The sequence below is a fragment of the Haemaphysalis longicornis genome, unplaced genomic scaffold, assembly GCF_048455015.1.
Source record: "Haemaphysalis longicornis isolate Haplotype H1 unplaced genomic scaffold, Haemaphysalis longicornis Haplotype H1 scaffold_1, whole genome shotgun sequence".
NCBI lineage: Eukaryota > Metazoa > Arthropoda > Arachnida > Ixodida > Ixodidae > Haemaphysalis > Haemaphysalis longicornis.
This window is the reverse complement of record NW_027526203.1, coordinates 337544025-337557646: the sequence shown is the minus strand read 5'-3', so window position 1 is coordinate 337557646 and position 13622 is coordinate 337544025. Positions and strand designations below refer to the sequence as shown.

The following is a 13622-nucleotide window of genomic DNA, read 5'->3' as shown; positions in this document are numbered from 1 at the left end:
GTCTGCCTAGCCACGGGGTTATCACCATTCTGTATGGAGTGGTTATTTTGTAATTGTGACCCAAAATGATGGCAATTAATCATTATCTCGAAAAATAATCAAGTTGCAAGAAATCTAATTGCAGATTGGAAATCAACACAAAAAGCTCCTAATGCAGTGCAGTTTTATTAAAATTGGTTAGTAAATAAAAAAATAGCTCTAAAAGACCGTGTGCCCCCTTAAAGCATTTGAAGTTGACAAAATTGACGTCCATTCTTTCTTTTTAACGCCTAAAGTACTGTCCTTATGCTTTCAAAGGTTTCGAAAGGAAAGCACGAGGGCAGCATGTGGTATATATAGTTAACGTGCAGCTTGGTGAAATTCCATAGGTGAAATTTTATGGCTGCTACATTACCCAACGAACTGCGAAGGTGGAAACCTCTTAAAATTTATTATTTTTTCACGTGTATTTTGGAGTAGTCACAGCAATACTGCATATCTTTTAGCAGCCTGCCTACATCAGAGCTTGGCCCTAGTGCTTCATAAATGGGTTTGATATTTTAACTTTGTTTCTTGCCCTAATTGAGCATACCTTAAATTTATTTGCTGTTAAAACTACTCTTCTGACTATCAATTTCCATGATTTTTTGTGTCGAATTGTTCACACTGGTTGTCATGGACATTTAGTGGCATGGCTCGATAAGAGACTCATCTTGTTTGACCAGACCATATACAGGCTGTTTGGTCATGCTGCATGGTGACACCAGCCAGCGAGTGTTGGAAATGCCTTGTGGAGCTGCCACCCGTTCTCTTCTAACAATTATCTCCCCATTTAAATTAAACTCTACATATTTTTTGTTCTGCCATGGCTATCTTTTCACTGGAGCAAAGTTGTATGAGCGGTCTTCACAGTTCCTTTATAAAGGTGAACAGCAAAAGGAACAATACTCACTGGATGTATGCAGCTCTTGGGATTATTTAATAAAACAGCAAATAAAGTACAGCACTGTGATTTCCATGCACAATGAAATCATGTTTTCTGTACGCATGTTTTCTGTACGTGGTAGGTCATCTTTAAATAGTCTCTTGTCAGCAAGCCTGTTTCTTTTTTGTTCTAAGCTATGCTCGGCCAATTTGAGTAATGATGAACTGGCAATTACTTTTAACGCTGCTCTCCGTTGTGTTCACACAGACTCCTAGTGCATGCCACTCGCTCCAGCTCGAGTCGGAGCTGGCACTCCAGTTACTGTGGGCATTCAGCCACCATGGCTTGGGCTGTTCTTCACCCAAGAAAGCCACTACTGCAACTTTGGCTTCAAGCGGCCAAGATACCTTGCCACTTCGTGTGGAGTTTATTCCAGTGGAAGCTTTGTGTGAACGCTGTAGACAGTGGACGGGGTATTTGCTTTACGAGAAACATGAGCGGCTGTGTCAAATGTGTTAGACCCTGGGGTGCATGTGAATGGTAATGGCCCGAAATGTTTGCCACAAGCAGACGCATGACAGCCCTTGTGACTGCGGTCTCTCTCCATGTGCCCCTGGCAGGGCCCTGCCCCGAGGGGTGCTGGCGAACACTGGTTTGAGCTGGCGCCGCGTGACGGCCCTGCGTGCGTGTACGCCTGCCGGTCGCGCCAGCAGTGCCTGCACTGGCTGGCCCGGCTGCGGCAGGCGGCGCAGCCCCAGCGGGATGCCACACGGCGCACGGAGAATGCGCTGCGCCTCTGGGTGCTCGAGGCCAAGGGCCTGCCAGTCAAGAAGAAGTACTTCTGCGAGCTCCGCCTGGACGACACCCTGTACGCTCGCACCTCAGCCAAGCTCAAGACCCAGCTCTGCTTCTGGGGGGAGCACTTCGAGTTCAGGTGCGGGGCTTGGGGGGAGGGGGGTGGCCAACGTAGGCCGCTTGTGACATACCGGCCGCTTCTGACGCAGGAGCCACAAAAATCCGCACTGTAACCGATCGAGGCCTGCCTGCCACTTGCACTTTGCTTGGCTGTGGTCACGAACACGAGTGGCTACAATACTTTCCTCGTAGCGGAGGCTTGCCTTATGCTGATAACACACACCACACACATTTTTCGTGGGAGGAGAGCATCCTAGCCTTCTCTATTTGTTAGTGCTATATGCTTCAAAATTTTTGAATGCTGAAATTCTGATTGAACTGAATGTATACTACTAATGATTTGATTGAACTTGATCGAGTATTCACACATTGCTATAATCATGTCTGTTTCAAAGGCGCGTTGCGCTGCTGAGCACGAGGTCGCGGGTTCGATTCCCGGCCGCGGCGGCCGCTTTTCTGATGGAGGCGAAAAGCAAAAACGCCCGTGTGTACGAGATTTCGGCGCACGATAAAGATCCCCAGGTGGTCAAAATTAATCCGGAGCCCTCCACTACGGCGCGCCTCATCGCCTGCGTTGCGTCGGCGCGTTAAACCCCACAATCAATCAATCTGTTTCAAAGGCTTTGATAAAAAATATTTTAAGTTACTCAGTAGTTATTGCATTTTATACAAAAATAAAAATTGCCAAATTACATAGAATTTTTTGTTTTGTCTTCATTGCTTGTTTATTATGGACCTTTTTCCAGTAGCGTAGCCCTCTTGTGGCGGCCGCCAGAAACACACTTGGGGGATTATAGAAGAACACCCCCTTCCCTTTTTTTCCACCTGCCCTGCACAGCTGAAGCTGTCCCAGGCATGGCATTTGTGGCAGAAAAATTTTTCGATGGCAGCCGTAGCGCCTACTTGTCGGCCGCTTTCAGGGCTGAGAAAATGGAACAGCACTTAGCTGGCTCAGCGTTCGCAACTGGCTAATCCAATAAGGCGTCGTTTTGTTCACATTTTGCCCACCAATAATGGCGGATTGGTCGCTGGGAGCAAGACTAGCGCATGCGCAGAGCGCTACTGGAAAAACGTCCATTGAAGTAAAGGTCAAATTGAAAGTTTGGATTCACCATTTCATAAACTTCATCATCAACACTCTCTTGGTGAAACTGCAGCAATTCCTAAAAAAAGTTTTTTTTTTCTCCACCCCTATTAGAATATATTGCATATTACATGTTATAGCTTGGTGTGTAGTCAATTTCTCTTGCAAATAATGAAGGTTTGTCCAACCAATTTATCAAGTCAGAGTTGTCTAACAATTTTAGTTTAGAACCCTTTCTATACCTTTCAAGTACAGTGTAGACCACTTACAACGTATGTAGTGGGAGCTCGAAAATCTGCACTACAAGCGGTATGGCACTATAAACAAAACATGCACGAATCAAACCACATTGCAACCTGCCATTCAGTCATTCTTTGTTTATCATCACTCAAGCGAACACATACTTAAAAACAGAGCCATGGTCTTTATTTTGTTTTTTTGTTTCCACATCAGATGCTGCTGCACGGTCTTACAAACTGCGAGCGTGGATTTTATACTGTGTGTTTATGTTTTGAAGGATCTGCGTTTTTCAGCGTCTAGAAGAGCGGATGCCACAGGGAGGGGAAAAGCCCGGCCCTATGCCGGTGAGGCATGTGATAAGAAAGGAAGCCCTTTTTTTTTTCTTGCGCCTTGTGTTTGCGATACCAAAAGGGCTTGCTTATCCGCACAATGTTCTAATAGAAAACAACTTATCGCGAGGGGGGGGGCAGGGGGGGAGGGGGGGAGGAAGAGCGGGGGCGGCTTGCTATCTTTCAAGGTGTGTCAAGCAGCGCCAGTTGTGCTTATCACGCGAGTAGAAGCTTAACACGCGAACTAAAGGGCGTCTACTTTTTTTATTTTGTGTGTTAGAGAGAAGGGAGCGCGCACTGTGTCAGATGGCTGATTCTGTCTTTTTTTCTTTCTCGCGACCCTAAAAACGATGCCCCAGCTGTGCCGGTCGATTGGCAGACCTGCCAAAAAAAGGCACTATAAATGGGGTTGCACTTCAGCCAACCGCATTTGAAGCAGTATGCTGATGCATTGAGTTCTATGGGAGGCAAACCGGTGGTCACAAAAAACCGCGTTGTGTCCGGTTCGACATCATAGCAGTTACGTTATAAATAGTCTACACTGTAATTGATAAACACTGCCATGAGAAAAGTGTGTTAAAAAATGCTTCTTCCCTTTTGCCGTTCTTCTCGCTGCACTTGTAATCGGGGACAACTTTCTGTGGCAATGCAGTCAGGGCTACAAGCCGAACCACGCAGTTTCGCTGTGCACCTGGAAGTAGTTCAACAAAAATAATTGGCTGGCTGTAACCTAAGCAATTCAAAAATATATAGTTCTTATATTTTAGCCTTGGATCGATAATGCCACTAAATTACTAGCCAGAATATACGGAACAGAGAGCATTATTCTTTTGATTTTCGTATTTTTTTAGTTGTGGGCATCTCGACTGATGTTGCAATGGTTCTCTTCTGGAAAAACATGGCGTCCTCGTCAACAGCCTGCGGCAGCTCGCCACTTCGTTCTCTGCGTATGATTTTTAAGAAGCTTGAGAGGAGGCAAAAGCTGTCAAAACAAATGAAGCGAGTGGTTTGCAAAGCGTATGCCCAAGTGAGACTGATGTAACCGGGATTTTCCGTCGTTTCTTTGATCCGTTTGGTTAGCCAGTTTGTCAGCGTAAGCAACCGTGTGCGTGCTGCTCTTTTGGTATACAGTGTAGACCGCTTATAATGTATGTCGCGGGAGCCGCAAAAATCCGCACTATAACCAAAACATGCGCGAATCCAACCACATCGAATTGATTTTAAGAGAATAATAATGGGATCACTATTATGAATACAATGGCGTAATCATGAGAGGGTTAAAAAATATTTTAATAGAAAAAAAAATAAGTTATTAGCGTAGTTCTAGTGCAGTCCATAAGCGTGGGTGGGGTCGGCAAGTTCACTGCAGGAGATGCACTGCTGGTTGAGTCCTGAATGTATGACCGAGCCTGTCTTTCTCGTGACAAGGGTTTGGGCAGCAGGAGGGGTTCAGGTTCCAGGGACAGCGGGAGTGCAACAGGCGTGTTTTGTGACCCAGCCACCTGCCGGCCGTGGGCTCCCTGACGGTGACCGTGTTCCGGGAGGCAGACCGACGCAAGCGGCGAGACAAGAGCACCGCCCTGGGTACGGTCACAGTTCCCCTGGTGCCTGCGCGGGCCCACCATGTCACCGAGAAGTGGTACCCACTGGTGCCCGAGCTGAAGGGCTCACCCCCCGCACCGGGCACCAAGGAGAGCGTGCCCTCGGTACGGCTCAAGTGGCGCTACCAGTCGCTCGAGGTGCAGCCCCTGGCCTCCTACCAGCCGTTTCTGCAGGTACCCGCACTCACTCAGAGCAAGGGCTCTTGCGTAGATGGCACCCCAGTTTCCAGCCAACAGGGTACATTTGCATGCAGTTTTACAGCTTGCTGGAGACCGTTGAGGATTCCAAGTCTCGGTTGGTTCAGTCCCGTGTGGTTGGTGTCTAGGGTTCATTGATTTGAGCAATGGAATAAATAGCTGTAACCAATTTATTTTTGAGAACAAAACGTTTACTTCATATTAGATGTTCGAGATTATAGTAATCATGTCATATGGATGATATGTCGTCAGCTGAACGGGCTGAGGCATTAAAAACAAAACTCGATGAATTTCGTTGCAGAAAAATTTTAGAATCTTTGTAGTAGGTAGAAGCATTTCCACACTCTTTAAAGCTAGGAAGCACAAGTCACTGACACCAGTCATGAATTTGTTAGAAACCATAGGTTCTGGAACGGGTAGTGATTGTTGTAACGTCTGCATTGTCATGTAAAAATGATCACAGTTGTCTGGTCAGTCACAAGCCAATGTCTTTATTTTCATTTTTTTATGGACAACTTTGTAACCAATAAAGCATAGTTGCGTTAAAGCAGGACTTTTATTACAGGGTTATTACAGCAGTCTATTTTTTCTGGGGTGGTGTTCATTTAGTAAAGGGAAATCAATAATTAGTTTCCTAATAAGCTTGACTAATGTAAGTGGCCCCCCGTTATTTTGATCACCTAGCTTCAAAAATATCCAGGCAGTCACAAATTTTTGAATTTTGGACGGCCCCTCCAAGTTGCAAAGTGAGTCAGAGCTGAAACATGAGGAACATTCTTCCATGCCGCATTGTTTAGATGCCTGTGCCCATTAAATTGCATTGTTGGTGGTTTTGTGTTCAAATAGAAAAATGAAACAACTATCTATGCCTCGTGCTGGAGCAGGGCATCAGTCTTCATACATCGAATGAGTGTTGTCTGACTGGTTGCATTAGCAGGACAGTTGGCTCAATGTTTTAGGATTAGCATTGGGGTGTGTATTTGGAAGTCACTTTCACTCGAAGGGCAGGGGCCAGCTAACTGTGGAATTTTTACTTCCTGATGTATAAACGTGCGTATGTCGCAAAGTTCCTTTGCTGCAGCTTTATCCTGTTCAAAATGTCTCCTGGGAGGGCATAGTGTCTAGGGCCAAAAAGTGCGGTAGGTTGGTGAAGTCTTTTGCTGCTGCGCAAGTTTCTCGCGTGCTGCCTCGCTTGTGCGGCCAGTGTGCTCATTCTTGAGGAGGGAGGTATTGCTGCTGCAACCTTCCAGAGAGGAATAGGGTAGTGGGAGTGGGCACCAGGTGGTTGCTTCTGTCACACGCTTGCCTTGTCCCATTTGCTGTGCAGTACCTAAAGCGGGATTATGGGCCTCTGTGCCGCCTGCTGGAGCCTGTGCTGGGCGTGCGCCTTAAGGTAGGTAAACGCACTGCTCCCGCGGTGGTTGGTGGGACGGAAAGGGACTGCTAAACGCCCCAAGGGGCATTCTGTTTCAGGAGGAGATAGCAACTGGCCTGGTGAGCATAATGCACCGAGAGGAGATGGCTCAAGAGTTCCTCACACAGCTTGTCATGGCAGACCTTCAGGACCTTGGTGGGTCACTGTGAAAGCATCTTCTTCCCCCACTTCCCATGTCCCCAAAGTGGCAGCGGCATTGTTGAACCTAGGTTTTGGTCACTGAGAGGAAGCTTCTCGTAAAAACAGCCTGACGCTTGTCTGGAGACAAGGACAAGAAGGAAAGACGCGGGGAAGATACAAGTGCAGCTGTGTCTAGGGCACGGCAGGCTTTCTCTTTGGGGCCACAGTCCTTTCAAGCAAGAGGTGCTTGCTTGAAAGGATTTTTTCTTTGGTTTCTCTCACTAGAGGCTGCTCGGAGGTAACTTTTCCATTGCAGTAGAAAAAAAAAATGAGTGCATAAAGTTGAGAATAGTTCAATAAGTTTGTGCCTGCGTGTCGAAATGACACATATCCAGTTGGTATTTGCTGTGTGGATCAATGAAAAATTAATCTAGGTACTGATTCCCTCTTTCCCTTTGTTGCTTTGTTAGATTTTAAAAAGTTTTAACATATTTGTTTTAATAAGTGTGTCTACGTGTAACTAAATCTCTTGCTTGGATGCATTATAACTGTTAACTCCTATAGTAACCAACTTGCGATCAAGCTTTAATACCCACAGTGTTACAGTATAATTTTTATGATGTAAACCTGCCAGAGTAGCGAAAAATGTTTGTATCATTCGAAGTTTCAATCATTAAAAACAACCATGGATGAAAATAACTCTGCCTGTCAACTAATAATGACAACTGATAATTATTTTTGTGTGGGTCAGCAAACTGCACGTGGCTTCTATGTATGTTCTCACCATGAAATAAGCCAATTTTCAGTTTCAGTGGGGAAAAAAAGTTGTGTGGAGTACGGCGTCATTTCAAAGTTTGTATTTTTAATTCGTGTAAATTCCTTGCTTTGGCCTTTTACTTTACATGTTCTCCTCATTTCCCCTCCTATCATGCTTTTCCTTTTTTGCTCACCCTTCTTCCCCCTGGAAGTGAAATCCTGTGCACGCCGGTGTCTTGATGCGCGTGTTGCTGAGCATATGTGCCTTCATTTCTGGATTCACAGGAGACCAACACCTTACGTTCCGTGGCAACTCTCTGGCAACGAAAGCAACAGAAGCCTATTTGAAGCTTTTGGGTGATGGCTACCTTCAGGAGAACTTGGGACCTTTTATTCGGGATGTGCTGGCGTCGAACCTTGACTGTGAGGTAACTGTTGGCATTGCTCTGTTTCTTCCCGTTCCATGCAGTGGTGTTCCTTTGGAAACGAACGGCAGAACTTGTGATCGCCCGCTCACTTGCCCAACCAAACGCCTCCGCTTTCTTAACTTTACTTTTCTCAGTCAGCATTCCAGACATCAATGCTGCCTCTCTTAGGCTATGAGCAAAACCTGGACTACGTGGCATGCCTCGTGAAGGGCTGTGGTTTAATTTGGACCACCTGGGAATCCTTAAAGGCCAACTGAACTCAAATTTTTGTTTGTCCAAATTTGATCTAAATGAGTAGTCTATGCTCTTAAAATCACCATGGCGAAATCCTTAGCTTCGGTATCATAGAGCACGCCAGGTACCTTCGTTCAAAGCACCCCCGAGCAGACGACATATGCACCTGGCAGAGAGTCGCCGAAACCAGTTCCGAGCGGCCTGTGACGGAGGTTGGGGAACCTGTCCCGTGAAGCTCGCGCTTCTCCGGCAACTTGCATGGCGCTGCGCCGGCTGCAGGGATGCGTTCGGCCGGGATTTCTCTGCTACACCAGCGTGCTGTACCGCCGTCATCATCACGTGTTTAAAACTAGGTAGCAATATCCGCCTTTTTTTTTTTCAATGCAATAAAAGAGATTAGAAGCCTAGAAACTATTCACGCGCTTGCGAACGTTTCGGAGTTAGCAAAACTTTTTTTACTTGAAGATATTTTTACTGAAGGAAAAAAAATAGCGCGAAACGAGCACTTACCCTACATTTGTCACTTCTATTGCACCTACCACAGAAAGATATTTTAAAATTCTTGACCACTTGTACTTCCGCGTCCAGTATTGGCCATATTTGGGATGGCCCAACGCCACCTTCATCTTTTAAACCTTCCCAAAAGTTTCACGACCTAACTAGAGTTGCTGTACACGTAGGTATAGACATTTGTGCGTCTTTTGCCTCACTCGCTAAGTGAACCAAAATCAGCCTTTCTCGTAGTAACAAATACATCCGCACAAATATCGGCCGTCGTCTTTGCGAAGTGCGAAAGCTAACGAAACTGCTCCTCTCCTAAACAATAAGCTAGTTTTTTTGTTCAATTCTCAAGTGAAGTATTTACTAGTGGTAAAGCGGTAGATTTAGTTACTTGAAAGTAAAGTGTTTTCAACAGCACATGCCTTTGGTGGAAGTAGAAAACTGCGTTACATATAGGAAACTTTTTCATGTTTTAGTGCATCATTTAGCTGTGGAAGCTGGCTTATAGTTTCAGACCACTTTTTAAATTCGATTCTCGATGTGCAGCAAGGTGAAAAATACTGGGCCGATATTCACGAAGCTGTTTGTACCTAATGTATTATAGAAGTAGTGATTGATCTCCACCCGCTTGCAGTTTGTTCCCTTAAAACTGAGCGATGTGAGTTCCGAGGCGCCGGCTAACGAAAGCTACTTTTCGATATCGTAGGAGCAAGTAGCTTTGTAAATCAGGGTCCGCTTTTTTACTCGCAATGCCAAGAATCGCCACTCCGGCAGTTATTCTGATGGAAAAAAATTACCGTCGGACGGTCTACTTAATCTCGATTGATCATGGGCAATCGTTGGTGGAAGCTCTTCTGTGGAAAGAACAGTGCCAAACGCGACGCTACCACGCGCATTTGAAGGCGGCTCTGAGTGGCCGCCGGTGCTAGCGCGGCCGCTTCCGTTCCCTCACGTACGTCACGTCCGGCCGCCGGTAATGGCCGCCTTTTCTATTCAGTTTCGGTTCCGAAAACGCCAATTTCGCGAGCCGTTTGAGTCGCGCGCGTTGACGTTTGAAACGCAGTATTTTGCATTTCGCACCCTTTTTATGTGTACTATTAGGTGACATTATCTTTACTTTGTCGAAAATTTGAGTTCAGTTGGCCTTTAATGCGCGCTGAAATTTTGACATACGGGTGTTTTTGTTATTTGCCTCGATCGAAAAATGGCCACTGCGGCTGGGATCGAACCTGCATCCTATGGAGCAGCACAATACCTTAGCCACTGAGCCACCAGAATGGATGGCTCAGCAACTAAAAAGTCCAGACTTATAATATTGGTACTGCTCGATTTCAGTTGAAATTTTGATATTCGCACTCCCTTACAAAAACACACTGAGAAAGACTTCTGCAGACACCTGCAGTGGCAAGCTGGCCATGTACTGTGTTGCCTCTAAGTTATCCTTGAGGCAATGAGTGTTAATACATTGAAATTACAAACTACATTTGTAACTGTCACTGTGAGGATGATTCATTTAAAAAAGTTTCTAAGGTCATTTTTCTTTTCTTTTAAATGTAATATAGCTAAGTGGCCTTCTTTTTGGCTCAGAAACCATCTAGAGTTGTAACAGATTTTTTTTTTTTAATTATTAATCCCAAAGTACTCGCACTATCTTGAATCTGTCGACGCTTTATTTATTTTATTTTATTTTTTTAGCATGGTAGCTAGGAACACTGCAGGTACGTTGATTAATAAAACAGCATCCTAATGCATGCAGGTTCCTTTGTATACTACAAACACACAGCAAGTTAAACATTGAGGGTTTTTTTTCTTTTCTTTTCTTTTCTTTTCTTTATATGGAGATGGTTAGCTGTCTGAAAGTTTTCGATGCTGTTGGGGCGGCTTGAAGTGGCTGTTGAATGGCGTAACTATGTGCTCAAGTGATTGATTGATTGATTGTAGGATTTAACGCGCCGACGCAACGCAGGCGATGAGGCGCGCCGTAGTGGAGGGCTCCGGATTAATTTTGACCACCTGGGGATCTTTAACGTGCGCCGAAATCTCGTACACACGGGCGTTTTTGCTTTTCGCCTCCATCAGAAAAGCAGCCGCCGCGGCCGGGAATCGAACCCGCGACCTCGTGCTCAGCAGCGCAACGCCTTAGCCACTGAGCCACCGCGGCGGGTTATGTGCTCAAGTGCTTCAAACATTTCAGCGTTCACTCATGCGCAGTCTTTCTTTCTGAAGCAAGTCAAGGATTGCTGTTCTTGCGATTGCCGACTGTTCTTGGCAATTTGGTTGACTGTGCTGCACCTTTGCCCTTCCAGGTTGACCCAGCCAAGGTGAGCGGGGGCAGTGGGGCCCTACAACGACAGCAAGGCCTGCTACGGCAACGGGTCCAGCAGGCCTGGCAGCGCATCACGCAGTCTGCACATTCGTTTCCAAGGTGCGGAGTCCAGCTGCTCCCGGGTGGAGGGCAGTTTCTTTCCAGGGAAAGGGGCGGTGCTGCTGAGCACAACCGACCGCTGTTTGCTTTGTCCAGGGACCTGCGTCTGCTGTTTCACGGCTACCGGCAGAGGCTGGGAGGCAGTGCCCGGGAGGAGGAGCTCTGCGACAACCTCATCAGTGGCTCCATTTTCCTGCGGTGCCTTTGTCCAGCCATTCTATCACCAAGCCTTTTCGGCCTTGCTCCAGGTGAGGAGAGGCACAGTGGCTGCGGGCAAGTGCCTATGGCATCCGCCCGAGTCTGGCTTAGATCAGATCGTACTTCAGGACCTTCTCACTGGATGTACCAAGATGTTCAGTTAGCCTGTTCACATCCAGGCTTTTTTTTTTTTTTTTTTTAAGAAACATCTGCATTATGTTTAGGTGTTTATTTTAGTCGTTTCATCAAAAGAGCAGAAAGATTTACTGCATTAAAGAAAACATTGCGATGAAAATTGCAGAAGAAAAATGTCCTTACCGTGTGGCGCCCGCTTGTAACGTATTGTAGGGAGTATTCTTGCTGTGACCCAGGCTGCTAGCTCACGACACATTTACTACGTGGCCACTGTACTTGTGGCTGTGCAGCAACTTTACTGGTGGAAGGCAACAACATTAAAGGAGCCATGAAGAGAAAACACAAGTTTGGTTCATTCGAAAGGTTGCCTCGTTAGAACCATAACGACACCACTTATAACGCAAACTTCGCTCAAATAAGCTACATAATTAGGAAAAAAGGAAATGACCATGCGACCCACCAGAATGCTCTGCGATTGGCAGAGGCCGGCAAAAGCAAACGCATGCTAGGCAGGGCTTACAGTTTGCATAGCGAGCTATATGCCCGTGAAACATACTGCACATTCTTTTTATGACAAAGAACGGTGGAGTAAACGGTTGAAGTCCCGAACGAACACGCAAGCGTGCGCGCCAATGCGTACGAAACTACTGTCGGCCGAGCTCGACATCTCGCCGTCGCGCAGACGAATTTTCGGGTTCGAGGCTCTTAGGGGCCAACAAACCGTTCCAGCACGTACAGCCGCGACCTTGCTTGGTATCTTAATCCCTTGACAGGAGGTTGGCCGTCATATCGCCAACCAGCAAAGGTAAAAAGAGAAACGAGGGGAGTAAGCAACAGCAAGAAGCGACGAGATAGTGCCAGTCGTCACATAAGTTTCGAATGGTGTTGGCTTGCTGCTGTCGTTACGAGCTCGTTTCTAGTTTACAACCACTGAAAACTTCAGTTTGTTCGAGTACTTTACAATGAAATTTCGTTGCTGCGTTTTGAAATGCCCATGTAGTACGGGCAAATCGTCGAGGGAGTAGTGCGACATCCCCGCCGGTGAAGAGATCTCCTTTCATGTGCTGCCAAACGACGAACCGCGGCGAAGCAAGTGGCTACGTTTTGTGAACTTTGCAAACGGAGGAGAAAGGGAGCTAAAGGAAGTACGAGTGTGCTCGCTTCATTTCCGACGAAGTGATTACGGCAGGGACCCTTACGTTAGCTCACTCCTGGGACATGCTGGCGCTGGTCGCCGACTTCGTCAAATCGCCGTCAAAGCGCTCTGACCTTGGGGGAAAAAAATGCCGTACACACCGCGCATTGACGCTCGTATCTTTCTGGTCGGAGCAGAGAGCTCGCGCAAACGGCTTTCCATACACGACACCGGCCAACTGGCATAAGCGATACTGCTACTGAAATTGAACTATTATTAACCGTAGTAAAAATACGGCACATACGTACCAGTCTGTATTCGTCCGTCGCGACGGGGCTGACGAAGCAGCGGTGCTGACGGCAGGGCGTTCGTCTGTTGTGGCTATGGCGGAATGGTCGCTTTCCCGTCCACCGCGTATCCCACAACTACTGCCGCTCGTGCACTTAGAAGCATTGAGCGTTCAAGTGGTGTGAGGTTGTTAAATGCAAGCCCTAGCTCCTCGGCGAGAGTTTTGTTCTCCGGATCAGGCGATTCCATGACTAGGGCTGCGGGTGCGCTAGATTTTACTAGTATTTTTAAAATGGCCGCCGTCTCGGTTTCGACACGAGCTTCGGTTCCTGTCTGACTCCCGCGTGTGGGTGCTATATGGAGTCGACATACTAAGTATCTGTTTCATGGACCGGCTCGTATGACACCATTGTTCACGTCACCAAATGTGCAATTTTAGTGGGAGATTTAAAATTTTGGCTTAAATTGCCTTATTTCTCAGTGAATAAAGCATCATTTACTTCCGGGAAAGCGCTTGGGGTACTATGAAACACCAAATCTTTCGAATAAAACAAACTTTTGTTTTCTCTTCATGGCTCCTTTAAAGTGCGGTTGTTTGTTTTGGCGTGGTGGAGTTTGCTAGTGAGGCCGACTGTCTGAGATTGAAATAAAAAAGGAAAACAGCTCGCGACAGAATCTCACCTGAGGTGCCTTATC

The 13622-nt window shown here is 46.5% G+C and overlaps 1 protein-coding gene and 1 long non-coding RNA gene across 7 annotated transcripts in view; both read left to right on the top strand.

Moving 5' to 3' along the window:
- Raskol (Ras GTPase-activating protein raskol) overlaps positions 1–13622 on the top strand; it is a 78698-nt gene that overhangs the window by 39331 nt on the left and 25745 nt on the right. For all 6 annotated transcript variants that reach the window (XM_077684274.1, XM_077684267.1, XM_077684283.1 and 3 more), the window contains 7 exons: positions 1525–1838; positions 4971–5247; positions 6599–6664; positions 6745–6841; positions 7868–8010; positions 11052–11170; positions 11267–11418. In XM_077684274.1, coding sequence (XP_077540400.1) covers positions 1525–1838; positions 4971–5247; positions 6599–6664; positions 6745–6841; positions 7868–8010; positions 11052–11170; positions 11267–11418 — 1168 coding nt within the window. The remainder of the gene's footprint in view (positions 1–1524; positions 1839–4970; positions 5248–6598; positions 6665–6744; positions 6842–7867; positions 8011–11051; positions 11171–11266; positions 11419–13622) is intronic.
- Positions 1848–2518, top strand: LOC144152833 (uncharacterized). Its single transcript, XR_013319234.1, has 2 exons — positions 1848–2214; positions 2440–2518. It is a non-coding gene; the product is annotated as an uncharacterized LOC144152833 (long non-coding RNA).